The sequence below is a fragment of the Salvia hispanica genome, chromosome 6 (genome assembly GCF_029641045.1).
Source record: "Salvia hispanica isolate PSC_SH4W2 chromosome 6, Shi_PSC_v1, whole genome shotgun sequence".
Classification (NCBI taxonomy): Eukaryota; Viridiplantae; Streptophyta; class Magnoliopsida; order Lamiales; family Lamiaceae; genus Salvia; species Salvia hispanica.
The window spans coordinates 41,181,058-41,206,657 of NC_142697.1; the positions used below are offsets into that span (position 1 = coordinate 41,181,058).

Consider the following 25,600-nt stretch of genomic DNA (forward strand, 5'->3'; position numbering starts at 1 on the left):
ACTTATCAATTTAAATGAGAAAAAAACAGTTTATAGGAGTAGATTGGAAACAAACTATGTTAATCATTTTTTTACTATTTACGTGGATGAATAAAAATTAATGTCATTGACACGATTATATCAATCTGAAATGGAATTAATTTAGTTAAAATACTTATACCAACGTGAAATGCTAATCTTATTTTATGAACGACAAATTCAAAATTAATTACACTTTCCATTTTCCAACTCAATTCTCAAGCTTTCCCGTCTAAACCCTCGCCACAGCAAAAATTTCTGTCAGCTTTTCTCACTCACTTTCTGCAAATTCCTTTCGAGAAATCTCACCTCACTCTCTAATTTCCATCGCGAGAGCTGTCTTCCGCTCTCCGATCAATTGCCTTCATGAACTTTTGCTGATCGCGCATTTGCACGCCCTCCGGAGTGTCATGGCGGAGGAGATCGCTGCTCTCGTCGCCGCTCTGTCGTCCGACGATTTCTCTCAGAGGCTCCGCTCCGATGCGTCGGCGTCCGTGCTCCGAGTAGGGTTCCAGAAGCTCTATTCAATCCTCAGGCAGTCGGTGAGGCCGGTCGATTTTGATTCCGGCAAAGGTGGCGGTAAGTTAGGGCTGGAGGTCTGGGAGCAAACTCGAATTCACGCGCTGGCGTGTGTCTCGATTGCTGTTGTTAAAGCAATCCGATCTCTGTCTGGTATGTGTTTTGGTAGTTATTACTCTGGCTTCGGATTTATAGATATCATTCGGATGAGTGATAATTGGCTGTGGTTCTGTTGTATGCGGCAGTTGAGCAAGTAGAGCCTGTGGTTGTGGCGGTGGTCCAGCAGTCGATTGAATTCGCTCTGTGTTATTTGGAGAAATGGATTGGGAAAAGTGAAGATTCAGCTCTTCAGGTTTTCTCGCTACATATTGAAGAGACTGATTTACTTCAAGTTCTGTTGTCATGCTGTTCTTATATGAATCCTGTTTTTACTGTTTTATTTTACTCAAGGCGCATGATTACTGTGAGACTGTCTGATTTTTCCTGTTCTATGCTGTGCAACTTTTGGTGATTCGGTAGCATTGTTTCAGTTCAATAATGTGTTTTAGTCGCTTTTGGCTATAGATTCTCCTATGTAGCAGTTCACTATAAAAACTTGCTATTAGAAGGTTGTGCCCCCATTTGCAATTGCATTTGTCCAGTCTTTTGTCTGCTGATCTAATTATATTTTGGGATGCTTGGTATTTTGTATCTGTAACTAGTGAATGGTTTCAACAGATATGTATGCTGTGGGCCTGTGGCCTTGTGGGTGAAATCTATGCATAGAAGTGTTGGTTCCTGATCCTTGGTAGAAAACCTTCACAATGCTATTCGTTTGTCTTCAGATAATGTATTGCAGCATGGATATTAGTATTTGTTATTGGGTGGATTCCAGCGTGATCGGGCTTGTTAGAAAATAGGAGATGCGCAATTTCTTTAGCTCGCTCCAATCATGACTATACTATAGAGGTTCCATTTATGCATGTGATTTGCTTTGTTCATATCTACCAGTCATAATGCTCTTGGCTGACCTGAGATTGTCTCAGCGGTTTCCTCATTTGGATCAATTATGTCTAGATAATTCTGAACCCCTATGCATGCCTTTGTTGATTCGCAGTTGGAATTCTTTTTATAACTATAATTTCTTATTTTCTTAGTAATACTGATTTAAGGTTTCATGAATTATATTCATGATACAAGTATATGATTGGGTTGAGTGCACTGTAGGATATAAAAACCTATCCAGCAAGTTGTTCATTCTCACTGAGGAACTCATTTGCACTTTTTGCCCAATTGTTTTATTACTATATTTTTGTTTGTAGAAATATTCATATATCATCCTTTTTCTTTGTCTTAATTATCTCCCTCTTCCAGAATACAATGCTACAACTGTTGGAGTTATTGCTAGTTGATGGGGTGCATAAGGAATCAGACATTTCTCTGTCATGTCCAACAAGCATTCCTGTGGACTTGTTGCCTAGTTCTGTTGATAAAGATGATGCTGTTTTGTGGCAGGACAATGTTAAGTGTATGCTTCAAGGTATTGTTTCATAGAAAAGATAGGATCATAGTTTGTCCTTATCCTCTTTCACTGCCTTAATGTGTCTCCTATTTTTTCTTTCTTTCTGAAGGGTCCATTTGCTCTCTGGAAAAAGAAGCAGACAATGATCTGTTGATTCAATTTATTTCCGAGTCCATACAAGTTGATCTTGTGAATCCAGTTGCACAGTCTATTCCCGCCAATGCAAATAAGTTGACAACTCTTTCTCAGCACTGGGCTGTTATTCATCTCAGATGCAATCATCGTCTTATCTTACTTTGCAAAGAAGTTGTAGAACTTCCAGTGTCACCTGATGAAAAACAGACCAGTCTAAATTTGCGGAGAAAATTTTCAACTTGTCTAAGAATATTGAATTTGCTGGGAAGTGTTACTAAGAGTCATCCGATTTTGTACTCAGACAACCTTCTGTTGCATTCTGCTGCTTCCTTCATCGATATATTACCTATATTGTTCAGAACTGGTTTTGAGTTTGTAAATGCCAACACTGTTGTTGAAAGTAGTTATGAAAGTCTTGCTGCCCACATATTGGAAGAATTTCTTCGAGTAATGCAAGCAACTTTCTGTAAGAATTTTGTGTTCCAGAACATCCAAGCATGTGTGGCGGCTTCTGTTTTGCAGAATTTGGGTTGTGATGTCTGGAGGTTTGATAAATATTCGCCCAGCCACAAACTCCCCCTGGCTTACTTTCCGAGGGTGGTTATTTTTGTTCTAAAACTCATTTCAGATATAAAGGATCAGACTCTTCATTTCATTGAGTTAGATGATGCTGGGCTTCCAGACAGTCAATTAGGGCTCAATTCTCCTTCATGCCATGTTGGTTCTAAGAAAGTAATATTGTTGAAAAAACATACTGTGGTGGACTTGCTTGAAATATTATTTCCATCAGCAGTTCAATGGCTGGACAATGTGATGCATCTTCTTTTCTTCCTTCATTCCGAGAGCACAAAATTAGAGCCATTATTGGAAAGATCATGTTCCAACGGGACGAAAGCTTCTATCACCTGTGAAGTGGAAAGTGTTGTTTGTCATGAAGATGAAGCCCTTTTTGGGGATCTTTTTTCTGAGGGTGCTCGCTCTGTTAGTTCTGCTGATGCGTGTGAACAGTCAAATGCTACACACAGTTCTGTACCCAGTTTCAGTAATATGCCATTTCAAGCAGCAACTGAATTGCTAAGTTTCCTAAAAAATTGTGTATTTTCTCCTCAGTCACATCCACAAATGTATCAAAATGCGATTAAAGAGCTTAATGGCAACCATATTGATATTTTGCTATCAATACTCAACTGTCAGGTCTATAATCCTGAAGAAAGGACTTGTGATAATAATCTAATTGTGCATGAAGAAAAGAAGTTTGGGACTGTTCATTTGTATTGCTTTGAACTGCTGCAGAAACTTGTACTGCTTCGAGCTTTCCCTGAATCTCTTGAGGAGTCAGTTGTTGACAAAATACTGACTGTTGAGAATGGTGCGCATCTTTACAATGATCTGATGCTAGCTTTGCTTGCCCACATACTTGTTTGTCGAGAGGGTTCTTCTGGTTCTAGATTAAGAACCAAAATCTACCAGCTGTTTTTCAAATTTATTCATCAAAAGGCGAAAACAATTTGCTCAACAAGCTCTGATTTGAAAGATATTGTTGAAACTCTGCCCTCTCTGTTTCACATTGAGATTATGTTAATGGCTTTTCATTTGTCATCTGATGAGGAAAAGGGCGTGCTGGCAAATCAAATACTTTCATCATTTAAAGCTATTGATATTCCCTCCGCGACTTCTGATAGTATGCAGTTGTCATGCTGGTCTTTACTGGTTTCAAGGTTGGTTTTGGTACTGCGTCATATGATGTATCACCCGCGTGCTTGTCCATCATTGCTGCTGTTGGACTTCAGAACTAAATTGAGGGGATCCTCCGTGCTAAGCACATCTGGTTCTACTAACTATTGGTCATCCTGGCCAGCCACTGCTCTGGAGGATATAATGAATTCCAGTGGAACACAAGCAAACATGACTTTGCTGAATCAGTTAATTGATATTGCTCCCCTTCCAGCTTCTCTGTGTAGAGATTTTCCAGCAGTGGAAGGGTTTGGTTTGAGTTGGGAAAATACAATTGCCACTTTCTCACAGATTCTTAGACTTTGGAATGGTAAAAAGGCTGCCAGTGCTGATGAGCTTATTATTGAGCGGTATCTTTTTGTGCTTTGCTGGGATATTCCAAGTCCAACTGAGGGATTGTCTCTGAAACGTGTGCAAGTTCCGTTCAGTGGTGTCAAGGTTCATGATGTCTTAGATATGGAGAACTTTCATTTTACCAGTCATTTTATATTAGGTCAATCCCACCCTAGCAATGACTACAGCACCACCCCAGGTGTTCTGTTAAATTTGCTTCAGCAGTTGCATGGTTCACTTATGCGGGATGATTTCGAGGAACTCGGGTGGGACTTCTTCAGGACTGGATCCTGGCTTTCTTTTGTACTATCCATGCTTTCTACTAGCACCAAGGGACTCAACAATGGAAATTCACTCCAACTAGAGGCAGCTAATCAACCAGATATCACTGATCTGGATGCTGAGTTTCTCGGGCTGACTAAACAACTTGTCTACAAATCTTTCACTGCTGATCAAATTGCGATGCTATTCAAAGTATTGTCATCTTTACTGAAGAGATACTTATGGGTTTATCAGAGGGCTTTAGCTTCAATCTTCCAAAATGGGCTTCACTCTTCTGTTAATTTTGTCCCTCTTTTGCTTCTTGAGTATGCTGGTTTAGATAACAACATGCAGGATGAATTTCCCCAAAAGTTGGGCACCAAACCATGCCTTCTCGACTCTCTTTATGAGCTTCCGTCGAGGTTAAGTAAAATTGTTGAAAAACTTGCTCTGGGAATTCGATCTAAAATATTCTGGGAGGTTGCACTCCATGGATTTCCCCTGCATCTTCAACTTCCAACAGAAATTCTGTCTTCATGCATCCTCAACATGAAAGGAATTGTTGTTAGTCTTGACGGACTATTTGATATAGAAGTTTCAAGAGGAGCTGATTTGGAGGAAAATGAGGTGATCAATGAAATTATTGAATCAGTCTTGTCGATGAAGTGTGACAAGGTTTTTCAAAGTCTTGAGGGTAAATTTGATCACATTTGCCAAGCCTTGAAAATGGGTCCTGATGCTCCAGACTACATCAGTTTATTCATTATGAAGCGCATGGAAGAATTTCTGCGAAGTATCAATAAAGAAAAAGACTTTGATAGAAGTATCCATGAATGCATAGTGGTGAAGATGGTTAATATGGCCAACAGCCTAAAGGGAGATCCTTCAAGGAGCAGTATTTTCAAATTTTTTCTCTCTATGCAGGATACTTCTGAAAATAAGAACTTCCAGGAGTCCCAACGTGGAGATATATTGGTTCTGTTTGATGCTCTAGATCACTGCCTTTCTGAATCTGTAAATATGAGGGTGCTCAACTTCTTTACAGATCTTTTGTCTGGTGATTACCCTGAAGTCAAAGTGAAGTTGCAGATGAAGTTTATTGGCATGGATTTGATTTCTCTATCAAAGTGGCTAGAGATGAGGTTACTGGGATCTCTTGCAGAAATACCTAGTGTTAACACTACAAAAGGAGGTTCAGTTTCGTTAAGAGAATCAACCATGAACTTTCTTACGAGTCTTGTGTCTCCCACTAGTGAATCCAAGCTGCAGGAAGCACAGATCCATCTACATCAAGCCTTGCTAATTCCTCTGGAGAGTGCATTTTCTCTATATGATTTCAATATAGCTAAAAGTTATTACAATTTTATCATTCTGCTCTCCAAAGGGGAATTGTTGATTAAGTCACTGCTGCAGAGAACTATTGAGTTGATGGAGAAACTCTCTGATGATGAGCGCTTGATTCAAGGACTGAAGTATCTTTTTGGATTCCTTACAATGATCACCAGTGATTGTGGGTCTGCCACTTGCACCTTGGAGAAGTCCTCTGGGAAATCCCTTTCTAGATGTAGTTCAGGTTTAGGGACTTTGTCTTCTGGAACTCTTGGTTCAAGGAAAAATGCTGATGATTTGGTTCCATCTGCTAATCGAGCTCCAGCATCTGTTGACTGTGATGCAACTTCAGTTGACGACGATGAAGATGATGGGACCTCAGATGGTGAGTTAGGTAGCATTGATAGGGATGAGGAGGAGGATAGTAACACTGAGAGAGCTCTTGCATCTAAAGTTTGCACCTTCACTTCTAGTGGCAGCAACTTTATGGAACAGCACTGGTACTTCTGTTATACGTGTGATCTTACAGTCTCGAAAGGCTGCTGCTCCGTCTGTGCAAAAGTTTGTCATCGTGGTCATCGTGTTGTGTACTCCCGCTCTAGTAGGTTTTTCTGTGACTGTGGTGCAGGAGGTGTTCGAGGTAGCAGTTGTCAGTGCTTGAAGCCACGAAAATTTACTGGAAGTAATAGTGCACCTGAACGTAGTGCTGGTAACTTTCAGTCATTTCTTTCTCTTTCAGAGAATGGTGATCAGCTTCCTGACAGTGGTTCAGATGTTGATGAGGATTCGCTGATAGAACTGGATTCCTCTACCAGGTTATCTCTTCCAATGGAAGTCCAGGAAAGGATGCCGCTGCTGCTTGACGAACTGGAGGTTGAAAGTCGTATATTAGGGGTTTGCTCATCATTCTTACCTTACATTACTGGAAACAGAGACTCCAACATGATAAGAGATAAAAAAGTTTCTTTAGCAAAAGTGGAAGTGCCCCACTACAGTAACGACCTCTTACAATTGAAGAAGGCATACAAAAGCGGTTCACTAGACTTGAAGATAAAAGCAGATTATTCAAATGCAAAGGAGCTCAAATCTCATCTGACAAGTGGATCTCTAGTCAAATCATTACTTAGTGTCAGTGGCCGAGGTCGACTAGCTGTTGGTGAAGGTGATAAAGTGGCCATATTTGATGTTGGGCAATTAATTGGGCAAGCTACTATTGCTCCTGTGACTGCAGATAAGGCTAATGTGAAGCCTCTTTCTAAAAATGTTGTTCGATTTGAGATCGTTCATCTTCTTTTCAATGCACTTATTGAGAATTATCTGGTTGTAGCTGGCTATGAAGATTGCCAGGTCCTTACCATCAATCATCGAGGTGAGGTGATTGATCGATTAGCGATTGAGCTTGCTCTACAAGGTGCATATATCAGACGTGTTGAATGGGTTCCCGGTTCCCAGGTTCAGCTGATGGTGGTGACAAACAGATTCATAAAAATTTATGATCTCTCTCAAGATAATATCAGTCCTGTACACTATATCACATTGCCTGACGATACAATTGTTGATGCAGCCCTTTTGGTGGCTTCCTGCTGTAGAATGTTTCTCATTGTCCTTTCAGAGTCTGGAAACTTGTATAGGTTGGAATTGTCAGCAAAAGTCAATGTCAGTAGCACGCCTTTAAAGGAAATCATTCAAGTAGAGGGCAGAACTGAAACTGGAAAGGGCTCCTCACTGTATTTTTCACCTACTCACAAATTGCTCTTCCTGTCATATCAAGATGGGAGTTCCATAATTGGCCGCTTTAATCCAGATGTAACATCTGTGATAGAGACATCTGCAGTGCATGAGAATGACGTTGATGGTAAGCTCCAGCCTGCTGGTTTGCATCGTTGGAAAGAGTTACTGGGTGGTAGTGGGCTATTTGTGTGCTATTCTAATCTAAAATCCAATGGGATACTTGCTATCTCTTTGGGACAACATGAAGTGCTTGCACAGAATTTGCGACACACCGGGGGTTCAACTTCTCCTTTGGTTGGAGTTACTGCTGATAGGCCTTTAGCAAAAGACAAAATCCATTGTCTTCTTCTGCATGAAGATGGAAGTCTTCAGATATACTCCCACATCCCTGCTGGGATGGAGACCGGTGTAAATTTGATGTCAGATAAGGTTAAGAAATTGGGTTCTGGTATTTTGAAAAACAAAGCTTATGGGGGTGCAAAACCAGAATTTTCACTTGATTTCTTTGAGAAAACTGTCTGCATTACACAAGATGTTAAATTTACTGGTGATGCCGTTAGGAATAGTGATTCTGAGGGAGCAAAGCAAACTTTAGCATCTGAAGATGGATTTCTGGAGGGGCCTAACCCTGCTGGATTCAAGGTAATGCTACTTCATTGTTTTGATTGGATTAAAGCATCTCTACAGGTCTCCATTTTCTTATACACAAGTTTGCTTCTGTCTCGATCTGACTTCCCTCACTGTAGATCATACATAATGTTCATCTATTCATGCGTGCACTTGTTAACATGATGCAGTTGATCAATAAACGTAGTTTACTCCTTTTGAGTTGATCTGCATTAATTTCTGGGTACCCACTTGCATTCATTAGGAACAGTGTATGGGCTATCAGAATGGAATGTGCTCTTACAACAACTTCTAATGGTAGAATTATGTGAAAATATTTCCTAGAAAGAATAAAAATGATAATGGATTTACATTTTATGTGGTGTAGTTATTTGAAATATAGGATTTCATCGTATGATTAATCTAACTTGATCTACTGCTGAAGAAGCTGTGCATTTTTCATTTTTACTCTCTCCCATTCTGTTAGTTGTTTTTAGTTTTCAGTTCTTTGCATCTCAGTTGTTCTTTTCTCTTTTTAACTAAAATTACCCCTATCCGTTCAACTCCTCATTAATTAGGTCAAAGTATATTGATTCCCAAATGTCATAGTTTTTTCACATTCTTCTCCTCATTAATTTAGGTTAATTGGGGCATTTTTTTATCTATAAATTTGTGCGTCAAAGCTCGGGAAGATTGATAGAATGAATGGGACTGAGTATCTATTTGTTGTTGTGGTGAACTGACATGGACATTTATTATGCAGTGTATGGAAACTAGTTGTATTATAACTTATATTTTCAATTATTTAACAATACCTTTCTTGGCTCTTTAGATAACAGTGTCCAATTCAAATCCTGACACTGTCATGGTTGGTTTTCGCTTGCACGTTGGTAACACATCAGGAAGCCACATTCCTTCTGAAATTACTATATTTCAGAGAATCATAAAACTGGATGAAGGAATGCGCTCCTGGTATGATGTTCCCTTCACTGTTGCTGAATCACTTCTAGCTGATGAAGAATTTACAATATTTATTGGTCGAACCTTTAGTGGATCTGCTTTGCCAAGAATAGACTCTTTAGAAGTATATGGCCGAGCGAAAGATGAATTTGGTTGGAAAGAGAAGATGGATACCATTTTGGATATGGAAGCTCGGGTGCTTGGTGGTAATTCATGGTCCATAGGTTCAGCCAGAAAGTCTCCGTCAATGCAATCTTCTTCTATACAGGAGCAAGTGGTAGCTGACGGTCTTAAACTCCTATCTAGGATCTATATGTCTGGGAAACCTCAGGGATCCCCGAAGATTGAAGATAATAAAGTGGAGGGAAGCCACCTTAAATGTATGCAAGTACTGGAAACAATATTCGAGAGCGATAGGGAGCCTTTGTTACAGACTGCTGCCAGCCGGGTTCTGCAGGCTGTCTTTCCCAGAAGAGAGATCTATTACCAAGTAATTCCTGATATCTGATGTGATACTTGCTTATCTAGTCATATTTCACCAAACTTCGTTTTATTTGAGGTTTTTTATTCATTTGGTTCATGTTGGCTCTGGATACTCTGTTCAGGTGAAGGACAACATGCGTCTTAATGGAGTGGTAAAGTCTATAGCCACACTCTTGTCGAAGTTGGGAATGGGGGAGCTTGCTGCAGGGTGGATTATTGAGGAGTTTACAGCGCAGATGCGAGTAGTTTCCAAGATTGCACTGCATCGGCGCTCAAACTTAGCAAGTTTTCTTGAGAGTAATGGTAATGTTTAATCGCCATACTAGATACATGCAATAATTTCGTTACTAGATTATCTACTCACTGTGATTTCACAAGTTCATTTTATAATGAGGGTATTTCATTGTGTATGGAGATGATTTTAGTTACTCCCGGTTAAATCATATATAAGAAGCATTGCTTATTGTGTAGGTTCTGACGTAGTCGATGGGCTTATGCAAGTGCTGTGGGGAATTTTGGATGTAGAGCAGCCAAACTCTCAAACTATGAACAACATTGTCATCTCGTCTGTGGAACTTACCTATTGTTTTGCGGAATGCCTGACATTACATGGAAAAGATTCAGGATTGCCATCTGTAGCCCCTGCTGTTACTTTATTCAAAAGGCTTCTTTTCTCTACTAATGAGGCTGTTCAAAGCGCCAGCAGGTACATTTATAATGAAAGTTGTGATTTGTGAACTGACTTAACCTTCGTATACTGCCCATGCACTTACATTTGCTGCTCACTTTTCAGCTTGGCTATATCTTCTAGACTGCTTCAGGTCCCTTTTCCAAAGCAGACAATGTTAGGTGCTGATGATGCCATGGAGAATGCAACATCTGTTTCCCTTCGTGCAGATGCTATAAATGCTACTAGTGGAACTAATCCAATTATGGTAGAAGAAGATTCCATTACTTCTTCTGTGCAATACTGCTGTGATGGTTGCTCAACCGTTCCTATATTGAGGCGCAGATGGCATTGTACTGTTTGTCCTGATTTTGATTTATGTGAAGCATGTTATGAAGTGCTAGATGCAGAGAGACTTGCTCAACCACATTCTAGAGATCATCGAATGACTGCAATTTCAATTGAAGTAGAGACATTCAGTGGGGACAGTAATGAAGTTCACCTGCCCACGGATGATTTAAGTGACGCTAATATGTTGCCAGTTGCTGCTGATGTCAACATACATGATTCAGATCCATCAATTCATGAGTTGGAGCCTAATGAGTCAGGGGAGTACTCAACGGTTGACCCTGTTACCATATCTGCATCTAAAAGGGCTGTCAATTCTTTACTTCTCTCTGAGCTCCTTGGACAACTAAAAGGATGGACAGAGAGTACTTCTGGAGTTCAAGCTATTCCTGTGATGCAGATATTTTACCGATTGTCCTCAGCTATTGGTGGTCCTTTTGCTGGTAGTGTGGAGATTGAGAGCTTTAATTTGGAGAAGCTAATAAAGTGGTTCATAGATGAGATTAAAATGGATAAACCATTTGAAGCCCGGACACGTTCATCTTTTGGGGAAGTGATGATACTTATTTTTATGTTCTTCACCCTTATGCTGCGTAACTGGAACCAACCGGGGGGTGATGTTACTGTATCAAAATCTGGCGGGGAAACAGATTCCCAGGACAAGACGACCATCCAGATCTTATCTTCCGTATCATTATCAAGTTCATCTACTTCCGACAGCCTAGAGAAAAGTGACTTCACATCTTCTCTGCATAGAGCGTGCAGCTTTCTTAGGCAACAGGTCTTTATTAATTATCTCATGGACATACTGCAGCAGCTTGTGCACATCTTTAAGTCTCCCTCTGTAAGTGCTGAAACTCAAGGATCAAATACTGGTCCTGGCTGTGGTGCACTGTTAACAATCAGAAGAGAGCTCCCTGCTGGCAATTTTTCACCATTCTTCTCAGATTCATATGCCAAATCACACCGTTCAGATATTTTTGCTGACTACCACCGTCTATTGCTCGAGAATACTTTTCGGTTGGTTTACTGTTTAGTTCGACCTGAAAAGCACGATAAAGGTGGGGAGAAAGAGAAGACGCACAAGATTCCTTCTGGTAGGGATTTGAAGCTTGATGCTTATCAAGATGTCCTTTGCAGTTACATCAACAATCCACATACAACTTTCATAAGGAGGTATGCTAGGCGGCTGTTTTTGCATGTTTGCGGTAGCAAGACACACTATTACAGTGTACGAGATACCTGGCAATTTTCTACTGAAATTAGTAAGCTCAATAAACACATTAGTAAATCTGGTGGATTCCAGGGAGCCATTTCTTATGAAAGAAGTGTCAAAATGGTGAAGTGCCTTTTAACAATTACTGAGGTATCTGCAGCAAGACCTAGAAACTGGCAGAAGTATTGCTTGAGGCATGCAGGTGTCTTATCCTTCCTCATGAATGGAGTTTTCTTTTTTGGTGAAGAATGCATTATCCAGTCCCTGAAACTTTTGAATTTGGCATTTTACACTGGTAAGGACATGAATCACTCCTCACAGAAGGCTGAAGGTGGAGACGGAGGAATGAGTTCGAATAAGTTTGGGGGACAATCACTTGACTCTAAGAAGAAAAAGAAGAGTGAAGAAGGAAGTGAATCTACACTGGAGAAATCATACATGGATATGGAACAGGCACTGACTGTCTTTACGGACCGTGGTGATGACTGCCTGAGGCAATTTGTTGACACATTTCTATTGGAATGGAATTCAAGTACTGTGCGTCGGGAAGCCAAGTTTGTTCTTCTTGGTGCCTGGTACCATGGGAAGCAGTTATTCAAGGAGACTATGCTAACGGTTCTCTTGCAAAAAGTGAAACACTTACCATTGTATGGTCAGAACATCATTGAATATACTGAACTTCTCGCTTCGTTGCTTGGAAAAACACCAGACAACACCTTAAAGCAACAAAATGGTGAAATCATTGACAGATGCTTAACCTCTGATGTAATTAAATGCATCTTTGAGACGCTTCATTCGCAGAATGAACTTCTGGCTAACCATCCAAATTCACGCATCTACAACACATTGAGTGGTTTGGTTGAATTTGATGGTTATTATCTTGAGAGTGAGCCTTGTGTTGCATGTAGCTCACCTGAAGTCCCATATAGTCGAATGAAGCTCGAAAGTCTGAAGTCAGAGACAAAGTTCACAGACAATCGTATCATTGTTAAATGCACAGGTAGCTACACCATTCAGAGTGTCACAATGAATGTTCATGATGCTCGTAAATCAAAACCAGTGAAAGTGCTAAATTTGTACTACAACAATAGACCTGTAGCTGATTTGTCAGAATTGAAAAATAACTGGTCTTTGTGGAAGAGGGCAAAGGTATGCCATCTTGCTTTCAATCAGACAGAACTCAAAGTGGACTTTCCAGTTCCCATAACGGCATGTAATTTTATGATTGAGTTGGCTTCTTTCTATGAAAATCTTCAAGCATTATCTCTCGAACCTCTGCAATGTCCACGATGTAGTAGACCTGTGACTGACAAACATGGAATCTGTGGCAACTGCCATGAGAATGCTTATCAATGCAGGCAATGCCGTAATATTAATTATGAGAATCTGGACTCATTTCTGTGCAATGAGTGTGGTTTCAGCAAATATGGTCGCTTTGAATTCAACTTCATGGCGAAGCCAAGCTTTAATTTTGACAGCATGGAAAATGATGACGATATGAAAAGAGGACTAACTGCAATAGAGTCTGAATCAGAAAATGCTCATCGACGGTATCAACAGCTCTTGGGTTTCAAGAAACCATTACTGAAGATTGTCTCAAGCATTGGTGAGAATGAAATGGATTCTCAACAGAAAGATTCTGTGCAGCAAATGATGGTATCTTTGCCTGGACCTTCCTGCAAGATCAACCGTAAGATTGCCCTTCTTGGTGTGCTCTATGGTGAGAAATGCAAAGCAGCCTTTGATTCTGTGAGTAAAAGTGTTCAGACTCTTCAAGGCCTCCGGAGGGTACTGATGAACTATTTGCACCAGAAGAATGCTGATAATCATGCTGCAGCCTCGAGATTTGTTGTGCTGAGATCTCCAAATAGTTGTTATGGCTGTGCTAGTACATTTGTGACCCAGTGTCTCGAGATATTACAAGTGCTCTCAAAACATCCCAGTTCTAAAAAGCAACTTGTTGCTTCTGGCATTCTGCGAGAATTGTTCGAGAACAACATACATCAGGGCCCAAAAACAGCTAGAGTTCAAGCTAGGGCAGCACTTTGTGCCTTCTCAGAGGGAGATGACAATGCAGTAGCAGAGTTGAATGGCTTGCTACAGAAGAAAGTTGTTTACTGTCTTGAACACCATCACTCCATTGATATAGCTATGACAACTCGTGAAGAACTAATGTTGCTTTCAGATGTCTGCTTCTTAGCAGATGAATTCTGGGAGTCAAGATTACGGATTGTCTTCCAGTTGTTATTTAAATCAATCAAGCTGGGTGCCAAACATCCTGCTATATCTGAGCATGTTATTCTACCTTGCCTGAAGATCATATTGCATGCATGTACACCACCAAAACCTGATTCGGTGGATAAAGAGCCAGTGAGTGGAAAGCCAACTTCACTTCTACCCGTGAAAAATGAAAACAACTCATATGAATCTGGCTCTAGTGCAGTTGTGAATGCAAACCGATCTGTGTCAGAGCCGTCTGAGAAAAATTGGGATGGTTCTTCGAAGACTCAAGACATGCAGTTACTAAGCTATTCTGAATGGGAAAAGGGCGCATCTTATCTTGATTTTGTGAGGCGGCAGTATAAAGTTTCTCAGGCAGTCAGAGTCAGCCAAAAATCTCGGCCTCAGAGATGTGATTATCTGGCCATGAAATATGGTCTCAGATGGAAGCGACGTTCTTGTAAGGCAGCTCAGAGCGAAATAAAATTGTTTGAACTTGGCTCCTGGGTTACTGAACTTATACTAAGTGCTTGTTCACAATCTATAAGATCTGAGATGTGCATGCTAGTTAATCTTCTTTGTGGTCAAAGTTCATCCAGACAGTTTCGGTTGCTGAATTTGCTAATGTCTCTGTTACCGGCTACTCTTTCTGCTAGTGAAAATGCAGCTGAGTATTTTGAGCTGCTTTTTAAAATGATAGATTCAGATGATGCTCGTATATTTTTGACTGTTCGAGGATGTTTATCTACAATATGCAAGCTAATCATGCGGGAAGTGAGCAATGTTGAATCTTTGGAGAGAAGCCTCCACATTGATATATCACAAGGGTTTATTCTTCATAAGCTCATAGAGCTCCTTGGAAAATTTTTGGAGGTTCCGAATATCAGATCAAGGTTTGTATTTATCATGTTCAGTTTCCTTCCAATTAAATATATTATGTGTGTGTTTTTGCATACATTTATATTTGGTTAAGTAATACTTCTCCTATTTGGCTGTCAGGTTCATGCAAGAGAAGTTGTTATCCGATGTTCTTGAGGCGCTGATTGTGATTAGGGGATTAATTGTTCAAAAGACTAAACTAATTAGCGATTGTAATCGGCTTCTTAAAGATCTTCTTGACAGTCTTATGCTTGAGAGCAACGAGAACAAAAGACATTTCATCCAGGCATGTATTGGTGGCTTGCAGGTTCATGGAGAGGATAAGAAAAGGCGCACTTCGATGGTATGTAATTGATTTATTTATCAACCCTTACTATGAAAATTCACTGAAAGAAACTTTTCTGACTTTAGAGGATTCTGTAATATGGTTGCTACTTTTGTCCATCTCATGTTCATTCTTTACTAGGTTGATATTGTATTATCCTATTAGTGATTTTTTGTTGGGAGAAAACAAGTTCATAACAGAAAACTTGTTCCTTCACAAAAAGTTGAGCCTGAAAAAAATGCATCTTTTTTCTGAAAATTACTTTATTTTACCATTTGTTATTTATTGATGCAAGAGCCTTCTATTCCTTTCATTTTAAAATTATTGATTCTGTGCAATGAGCTAAATTTAACCATCACACTGTCTATTTCACAGTTTATTTTGGAACAGCTCTGCAACTTGATCTGCCCTACGAAACCTGAGCCAGTATATCTATTAATATTGAACAAAGCACATACTCAGGAGGAATTTATTAGGGGATCAATGACCAAGAATCCTTATTCAAGTGTTGAAATTGGCCCTCTGATGCGTGATGTGAAAAATAAGATATGCCACCAGTTGGACCTCCTGGGACTGATAGAAGATGATTATGGCATGGAATTGCTGGTAGCAGGAAACATTATTTCTCTTGATTTGAGTGTTCCTCAAGTTTATGAGCAAGTCTGGAAAAAATCAAATAGTCAGACTTTAGCTGCAGCCTCTGGGACAGGTTTTTTGTCTGTTAATGCTACCACAACAACCAGAGACTGTCCTCCAATGACTGTGACTTACCGGCTTCAGGTTGCCTTTACAATCTTCATTGTTTACACCTTTTAGCAACTCACCCCTTGGATTATTAATTTGTTATCAAATGGAAAGTATTTTCTTTCAATTTTTTTCATCTCCCTATTTAATGTTATGTGTGATTCCAATATCCACAGGGTTTGGATGGTGAAGCTACAGAGCCCATGATTAAAGAAGTGGATGAGGATAGAGAGGAATCTCAAGATCCTGAGGTTGAGTTTGCGATAACCAGCGCTGTACGAGAATGTGGTGGTTTGGAGATTCTATTGAGCATGGTTCAAGTACGAATGGATTTACACCCTACTAACCTTTTTTCATATCCTTTTTTTTGTGTGTGTGTGTGTGTGTTTATTTTGTTTCGGCCCCTCCTTTTGGAGAGGGTGTTTACTGAATAGAAGTCTTGAAGTAAACCTAAGAGTAGAAGCTTGGGTCATTTCATGTTTTAACTCTTATCCTTGTTAGTTCCGTTTTCTCGTTTTCTGGGTTTTCTAATCTTTGATCTACATGAACAGCGTCTGCGAGATGATCTGAAGTCAAACCAAGAGCAGTTAATTGCTGTGCTAAATCTGTTAATGCTTTGTTGCAAGACAAGGGATAACAGAAGAAAATTATTAAGCTTGGGGGCTTTGGGTTTACTGCTTGAAACTGCAAGACGTGCCTTCTGGATTGATGCTATGGAACCAGCCGAGGGAATTCTTTTAATTGTGGAGAGTCTCACTCTGGAAGCAAACGAGAGCGATAACATCAGCGTTACACCAGGGGTGTTTACAGTCTCTAGCGAAGATGCTGGTAACAGTGAACAAGCTAAGAAAATTGTTCTCATGTTCCTGGAACGATTATCTCATCCTTCAGGACTTAAGAAATCTAGTAAACAGCAGAGGAATACAGAGATGGTTGCGAGAATCCTTCCATACTTGACTTATGGAGAACCTGCGGCAATGGAAGTTCTCATTCAGCACTTTGAGCCTCATTTGCAAAATTGGAGTGAATTTGACCAGCTACAAAAGCAATTTGAAGACAACCCCAAGGATGAGAAGATTGCTCAGCAAGCTGCCAAACAAAAATTTGCACTGGAGAATTTCATCAGGGTCTCTGAATCTCTTAAGACAAGCTCTTGTGGTGAGAGATTGAAAGATATCATATTGGAGAGAGGGATTACTAGAGTTGCTGTGACACACTTGAAGGTGTGTTTTGCGTGTGTAGCACAGGCTGGTTTTAAATCAACTGGGGACTGGGCAGCTAAATTAACATTGCCTTCTGTTCCCTTTATACTTTCTATGCTTAGGGGGTTGTCAATGGGTCACATGGGTACCCAGCGGTGCATAGATGAGGAAGGAGTTTTACCTTTGCTCCATGCTTTAGAGAGTGTTTCTGGTGAAAACGAGATAGGGGCGAAGGCTGAAAACTTGTTGGATACCCTTACTGATAAGGAAGGAACAGAAAATGGGTTCTTAGCAGAAAAAGTTCGCCAACTAAGACATGCAACCCGTGATGAGATGAGGCGTTTAGCTCTGAAGAAAAGAGAACAGTTGCTTCAGGTACTTCTCATTTCTTTTGTAACTAATATTCAGTTTTAAGTAATGTATCTTTTTCCCTATCACAGCCAGGATGAATCTTGTGTTTCCTATGGAAGTAATTGCATCAAATACGTGGCTGGAACATGTAGCTTTAAGATTCGCCAAAAATCAAATAATACTAAAACTGTAGAATAAAACCAGGGATGATGTGCAGCTTATACCTTTACGTGTAACATTTAAAGAAGATGATGACTACAAGCAGATGTGTGTTTGTTGTAAATAAGTTGCTTTTACTTACTTTTGGAGTAAAATATTACTTTGTGGTTTAAGGGGCTTGGAATGCGGCAAGTGACATCAGATGGTGGTGAGCGAATTGTTGTTGCTCAGCCCGTTCTTGAGGGTTTTGAAGACGTTGAAGATGAGGAAGATGGGCTAGCTTGCATGGTCTGCCGGGAGGGCTACCGATTGAGACCTACTGATTTATTGGGTGTCTATACTTACAGTAAGCGTGTGAACTTGGGTGGTGGAACTTCTGGAAGTGGCCGTGGTGATTGTGTTTATACAACTGTCAGCCATTTCAACATCATACATTTCCAATGCCATCAAGAGGCTAAACGAGCTGATGCTGGCCTAAGAACTCCAAAGAAGGAATGGGATGGTGCTGCCTTGAGGAACAATGAAACTCTCTGCAATAATTTGTTTCCCCTGAGAGGACCCTCTGTTCCAACGGGACAATACTTGCGTTATGTTGATCAGTACTGGGACTATCTTACTGCATTGGGACGCGCTGATGGAAGCCGGTTGCGGTTGTTAACATATGACATTGTTTTGGTAGGTTATTAGTCTACCTCTTGCTTTCTCTGACCTTACTTAGGTTTAAGAGTTATACTATAAACAATGTAAAATGCATCTGCAGATGCTAGCTCGGTTTGCCACTGGCGCGTCATTCAGCACTGATTGTAGAGGTGGTGGAAAGGATAGCAACTCCAAATTTCTACCTTTCATGATACAGATGGCATGGCACCTTTTAGACCACGACTCTTCTCAACGAAATAATCTGGCTAAATCCATTTCGACTTATTTGTCTTCCACAATTTCTCCTGGAACACAACAGCCTTCAAGCGGAACAGAGGAGACTGTCCAATTCATGATGGTCAGCTCACTCCTTTCAGAATCATACGAGTCATGGTTGCAGCATCGGCGGGCCTTTTTACAGCGGGGAATATATCATGCATACATGCAACGTCAAGGTCGCTCTGCACAGCGTAGAGCAGAGTCGGGAGATGGCAGTGGGCCTGACGAATTATTTTCCAACATTCAGCCCATGCTCGTGTACACTGGGTTGATTGAGCAGCTCCAGAGATACTTGAAGGTGAGGAAGTCTTCGACGGTCCAAACACGAGGGGCGGGAGGGGAAGACCAATCCACTTGGGAGGTCGTCATGAAAGAGAGACTATCAAATGTGAAGGACATGGTAGCTTTCTCCAAGGAGCTACTCTCATGGCTGGAGGAAATCACCTCAGCCTCCGATCTACAGGAGTCGTTCGACATTATGGATGCCTTGTCCGATGTTTTAGCTTCTGGATATACCAGGTGCGAGGATTTTGTCAATGCTTCCATAAATCTAGGAAAATGACCATATAGTTACTTTGTTAGCTCTTTTTTGTATAGTTACATTACATGTGCAAGAAACTGAGGCCAAAAAAGTTTAATGTTGCCATTGCAGATTTGTAGTATTCATTTATGGTCTAATAAATTCCCTTGCCTCTGTTTTGGATGTACATCCCAACCTTGCCAACTGTGACTATAAATGGACCCAGGTGTTTCAATGCTTACACAATCATAAAACCAACTTCCTTTATTTCATCATATGTTGCAGAAAGGGCTTTCACTTTCAAGTCATTTAACAGTTACTCCATCAGTACACGTACACGTTTAAGAGTCTGATTTTTTTTCGCATGAGATTTAAGAAATGTGAGTTGAAAAAGAGAATAGAACGTGGTTTGCGATCCTAGTCAGTTACGACCCATTTATTCATTTTATGGTGAAAGTAAAATGAGATTTCTATTGACAGATGAATCCAAATGAAAAAATGAGACTTCTGTTACCGGATAGAGGGAGTACAGTTATTAAATGAATATGCACTTGTGTTTCTTTTAAATGATTTGTTTGGTAAACATGAAAGTGCACTTTTAGTGCCCTATATCTTATTTTTACTACTTCAACTCTTCCCATTCATTTCACAGTCCCTTTCCATTGAATAAAGCATCTAGAGAAAAGAAGAAAGGCACTTTGCAGAGACAATTGCATTTGGAAAGCTGACTAAACACTCGATTCCAAACCAAAAAATGTGTTCCAAGATTCATGATTGTAGTTTTTCTGGATTGTGGAAAATTATATTTATTCTTCACCTACACTTATTCCCTGGTGACACTTTTCTGTATCTGTCTTTTTAAGTGGCCATTAACTAACACTAAGTCTAAATTGCCCAGTTTTATCTTCCAACTATCCAATAAGTAACTCCACTAAGATGAAGACTTTTACTAGGTAAATTTATTTTTATTTTTATTTTTATTTTACAATAAATTAAGTTATAATTAATGTTTCCGGAGAAAAATCAGCTGGCGAAATTAAGTGCTGCAAAACAAATAAAAGAGTATTTAAGGATGTTGTCACAGTACATGTACAACATGTAAATTATTTTGTTGGTGATGGGTATTTTAATGTTTTACTTATCATAAATGCACTGTGAATTATTAATGAGGATACCGAATTTTTAGCTATTTTATTGTTAACAACTTGTAGTTCACCCTAATTAGGTTTAACATAAAATAACAAGCAGGATTTAATCATTGATTATATATAGGAAATGTATGAATATATTATCAAAAGATTTTTACAATGTTGTGCCAAAAATAACAAATTCATCCCAAATACTCACGGGCTATTGTCACCTTCGAAAATTCCAAATCTGTGCAAAATCATTTCACAGCTCACAAAGCTTAGCTTCTTAGATAATGATTTTGTCGTCATTATGAACTTTGTGTCCTATTAATTTTTGTTCATTTAAACCATTGATATGACATTATTATTTCATCAATTTCAAAAGGATAATACTAATTGTTCTAAACAGGTGTAGATTACAATATGGTATTGAAATTAAACTAAGAATCTTGAGCTAAATAAAATGTAGAAGCAAAAAGCTGGTGGGTAAAAGTTATATGACTCAACTACTACTCCACTTGTGACATTTATATGTTTTATATTTTGTTAAAATAATGAATCAGAGTACTTCTTTGTATATATTAATATCCTTGAAAACATATACTGATTTTATTTTATGATAATGCTTGTGCATATATCCAAATTAATACTACTTCTGATTGAATTTTGCTAGTATACTAGGTGTCTAGGTGATACTCTAATTTATTCCTTATTTATTAAAATGATACGAAACTCAGGGAAGCCTTTTGAAATCAATAATAACCACTTAGAATAAATTTAAGAGTGCATAAGGTTTTTCCCCTTCCTTTATTGATGTTTTACCTAAAACTTGACTTGGAATCAAACAAGACTCTTGCCCATCTAACCAGATGCACATTGATAGTTAATAAGACTACATACATACACTATGTTTAATATACATTTTAAAGTGCTAATATAAAAAAAAAATTAATTACTCGATCGACTCAAAAATAAATTACTCCATTAACTAAGTTATATTTTTTTCCTGCCAAAAATCGGAACTAATCGATGCAGTCAACCAAGTGGAGTTGGAGCGTTTTGCACTAACAGAACAATCATACAATAAATCATAACCAATTGAAAAGCAATTCAAAATGTTAGACTCGATTTCTTAATTATATTTTAATTTATTTCTTTATTTTGAGTTAACCCTAATTTGAAAAGTTCTATTTAGGGTTATTTTCACAAGGTATAAAATTTGTATTTACTATCAAAACTTTATAATTTAATTTCTCGATCATCTCACGACTCTCACTCATTTAATAATATTTTAAACGATATTATTTTACTAAAATAAATGCTTTTATTTCCTTTCTTTTTTAATATATCTTCCATGTAATTTTAAAAATATATAAAAGCTTAAAATAGGCAAATGCAACCAAAAATTTTGGACTGCACCAGCTCACAAATCTTTTACTGAAATTACAAGATCATTGACATGAATATTACCGAAAATAGCCTGGAATTTTATCGTACCCAAAATATTCTAAATTTTGAGTTATTATAGTTTTCTTGCTATATTTAAAATCGTTAATGTTCCACCTAATATATTCTGTGACAGCAACATATTTCCACGTGTAAAAATTTTAACTCCTATCGCCACTAGGTTTTTCTTGAAGCCTACTACTACTTATTATAATACTATTTACCTAAACAATTATGTTGTTTTTATCGACATTTAATACTATTTACATACATTAATGTAGTTAGTACATTACAATTAGTGAACAATTCACCTCCAATTTAGAGTTCAAAACAGAATCTCTTTTATAAAACAAAAACATTTAATATGTAATTTAAGTAGGCTACAAAACTTAATTATACTTTATACTCCATTAATTTGGAGTTTATTTATTTACTAGTGTTATCCATACAAGTATACTATACATAATAAAATATTTTATTGATTTATTCACAAAGGAATAAAATCAATATATTTTCATAAAAAGATTATGTATATTCTGTTAGCAAGATTTATCGTATCTTTTTAGAATTAAACAAAACTATATTTCCAAAATACACGCCTCATTCTCATCAAAAATTAATTAACAAATTAAACAAAGAAGAAAAAAAATTGGCTTGCACCGACCGTAACTACTGCCACTTTCAGTTTTTTTTAGCATCTTTAAAACCCCAACACTTTTTCCATCAACTGCTCTTCATCACTCAGCAATTCCTAATTCTTGAATAGGGTCTCTCGATTTCTCATATTTCATCCGTTTCGTTTTCAAGATTCATGTGGAAGTCTCGCATTGTGGCTGGATTTTAATTAGATGAAACAATTGCGTGTGTTTGAATTGGATTAACAAAATTGTGAATTTCCAATTAGAAAATCTTGATTTCTCGAGGCGATTGCATTTAATACCAGTTTTCCACAATTTAGATTCGCCTTGTTTTGCGTAAAGACAGCTTCAAATTATTGAAAAATCATATCTTTATTGTGTTTCTTCTGAAGTATATATATATATTCATTCTGCTGCCGGTTGAAACGACTTTTTAGCATCAATCTCTCACTGTCACACACCAGTTTCTTTTCACTATCTCTGGTTCTTGAAAATCCATTGCTTGATTATGAAGTTTTGAGGGCGTGAAAATGTGTAAATTGGAGGATGGGGTTGAGGCAGAGGAGAGCCATCCGCAATGGAATGTGGGGATGAATATCTTGGGTGGAAAGGAAGTTGCGGAGACCATGTATTTGAGGCTCTCTCATGCTAGAATGAAGCTATGGATTCTGAGATTAATCACCACATTATTGATATGGATATGCATTATGCAATTTGTGGCAGTTGGAGAAGATTGGGGGCCAAAGTTGTTGAAGAGCTGGCCTTCTTGTTCCATCCCTCCCATTATGCATGATGCAACTAATGTGTCTTCTTTTCTGCCCAAACGGCCTCATCTTCCACCTAAGAGTTAGTTTTCATTTTTCATGATTTTTTCTTGTTTTGGTTTTGGTGTCTAGTGTTTGATTCTGGGATAGTGTGCTTTTTTAGTTTATCTCTAGCTGTTTAATTGTTTTGGGAGATGTGTTGGTTTTCCTAAATTGTTGAAGATACTTGTTATATGCTTGTTTCCATTTTTGGATGATTATGGTTTCTGTTTTGCTCAAATCAGCTTGATCTGATTCTGGTCTCTTTTAGGAGTATACAACAATAATGGTTACCTTGTTGTTTCTTGCAATGGAGGGCTCAACCAAATGCGAGCAGCTGTGAGTTTTTCGTAGTTTTTAGTTTGTTCTTACAAACTACTTTTTGGTTTTTCCCTAACCAGAGTTGCTGTTATCTTCTGCTTTGCAGATTTGTGATATGGTTTCCATAGCCAGACACCTTAACATTACTCTAATTGTCCCTGAATTGGATAAAACATCGTTTTGGGCGGATCCGAGGTCAATAGAAATTACTCCATGTACTCACATCCTATATCACCAGTGTCTTTTGCTTATTAGATTTTGTTATCTCTGCTGCAGTGATTTTCAGGATATATTCGATGTTGATCACTTCATTCTTTCATTGAGGGATGAGGTTAGGATACTGAAAGAACTTCCACCACGGCTTAAAAGGAGAGTAGAACGTGGAATGTCCCATGAGTTGCCTCCTGTTAGTTGGTCGAATCTTTCTTACTACCATCAGCAGGTTGGTCTTTCGGATGGAAGAATAACAGTTTGTTGCTTATATGATTAAATGTTACCTTTTTTGACATTTGTGGGCCCAATGGCATGTATGAGTTCTTAGCAATGATGATGATGATCTTCTGATATTTGCAGATTCTTCCACTTCTTAAAAGGCATAAAGTTGTACGCTTAAATAAAACTGATGCTCGCCTTGCCAACAACGGATTGCCACTCGAAGTTCAGAAGCTACGTTGCAAAGTGAATTTCAATGCACTGAGATTTACTACCCCAATCCAGGAGTTGGGCAGAAAAGTGGTCAGGATGCTGAGACGAAAAGGTTCTTTCCTTGTGCTCCACCTTAGATACGAAATGGACATGCTGTCCTTTTCTGGCTGCACTCGAGGCTGCAACACCAATGAGATAAATGAACTGACTGCAATGAGGTAAATTTATTTTACTTCTTGTAAACATAGAGGACAACGTATGACATTCTTTTACTGATTGTGAATACCTGATGTAACTAGATATTCTAACCCTGGGTGGAAGGAGAAAGTCATAGATCCCGACCTTAAAAGGAAAGACGGTCTATGCCCTTTGACGCCTGAAGAAACTGCTTTAGTGCTGAGGGCTCTTGGTATCGATCCTAATGTTCAAATATACATAGCAGCTGGAGAGATTTATGGTGGCAAAAGGCGACTGAAAAGTTTAACTAACGCGTTCCCCAATCTGGTCAGCAAATGATCGTGCTAAGACCTAAATATGTAGCTTGTTAAAAAAGTATACTTTCTTCTGATCACGGTGCTGAATCTGCAAACAGGTTACAAAGGAAATGTTGCTGGAGCCCTCTGATTTGTCGTTTTTCAAGAATCACTCGTCACAGATGGCTGCTCTGGACTATCTTGTTTCATTGGAGAGTGATGTTTTTGTTCCCACGTACGATGGAAATATGGCTAGAGTTGTAGAAGGACATCGCAGGTGTGTATTTAGCCATCTTTTCATAGTTGTAACATATGTACTGGTTTGCTGTGCATTCTGATCTTGGTCGAGGAAAAATACACAGCATTTTGCATTGTGATTTCCCACTCAACTATTTAGGTGGATTAAAAAAGCTTTGTAATTTTTCCCAGGTATTTAGGTTTCAAGAAGACTATTCTACTTAACAGGAGAATTTTGGTTGGTTTGATCGATCAATACAACGAAGGAACGTTGAGCTGGGACGAGTTCTCATTCCACGTGAAGGAGGCTCATGAAAACCGAGTGGGGAGCCCCAAGAAGCGCGCTATAATCCCAGACAGACCGAAGGAGGAAGATTACTTTTATAGCAACCCACAGGAATGCCTTGCTGCAGATACTTGACATTTTTGGCACGTATATTATGCTCGTGTAGATTACATTGACAGCACACAGCTCGTGTGTAGACTATGAGAACAGATGCTTGCAGGAGGATGAGGATGAGGCCGGCCTTTACACGATTCTTTTATTTAAGAATCTGTACAGATTCAAATCACCCTTTGAGTTGCAGGATTGTAGAAAACTCTGTTAGGAAAATGAATAGGTCTGCTGCTGATTGTTGGATAACATTTGAGAAACATGTTTTGCCTTTCTTACCATCTTTTTTGGTATTTCAATTTCTTAGGAAATGATTCCACACTTTCAAGATTTTTATTGCAATATCAAGTGATA

At 38.8% G+C, this 25,600-nt stretch overlaps 2 protein-coding genes across 3 annotated transcripts; both read left to right on the forward strand.

The window, feature by feature from the left end:
* The first annotated feature begins 214 nt into the window (after positions 1–214).
* LOC125203976 (auxin transport protein BIG) lies at positions 215–19,346 on the forward strand. Its single transcript, XM_048102508.2, has 14 exons — positions 215–690; positions 783–889; positions 1,891–2,056; positions 2,148–8,203; positions 9,000–9,617; positions 9,733–9,913; positions 10,082–10,316; positions 10,404–14,954; positions 15,061–15,283; positions 15,641–16,045; positions 16,186–16,329; positions 16,561–17,586; positions 17,896–18,396; positions 18,482–19,346. The coding sequence occupies exons 1-14, from the start codon at positions 429–431 to the stop codon at positions 19,199–19,201; spliced, it is 15,195 nt and encodes a 5,064-aa protein (XP_047958465.2). The 5' UTR covers positions 215–428; the 3' UTR covers positions 19,202–19,346.
* Positions 19,347–22,432: 3,086 nt separating this feature from the next.
* LOC125205487 (rhamnogalacturonan I rhamnosyltransferase 1) lies at positions 22,433–25,545 on the forward strand. Of its 2 annotated transcripts, XM_048104458.2 has the most exons (8): positions 22,434–23,219; positions 23,448–23,515; positions 23,604–23,692; positions 23,774–23,939; positions 24,071–24,360; positions 24,442–24,646; positions 24,735–24,892; positions 25,045–25,545. In XM_048104458.2, exons 1-8 carry the CDS (start codon positions 22,904–22,906, stop codon positions 25,271–25,273), a joined length of 1,521 nt encoding a protein of 506 aa, XP_047960415.1. In that variant the 5' UTR covers positions 22,434–22,903; the 3' UTR covers positions 25,274–25,545. The 2 variants fall into 2 exon arrangements, with proteins under 2 accessions (XP_047960414.1, XP_047960415.1); XM_048104457.2 differs by having other exon boundaries at positions 22,433–23,219; positions 23,604–23,939.
* Positions 25,546–25,600: the final 55 nt, after the last annotated feature.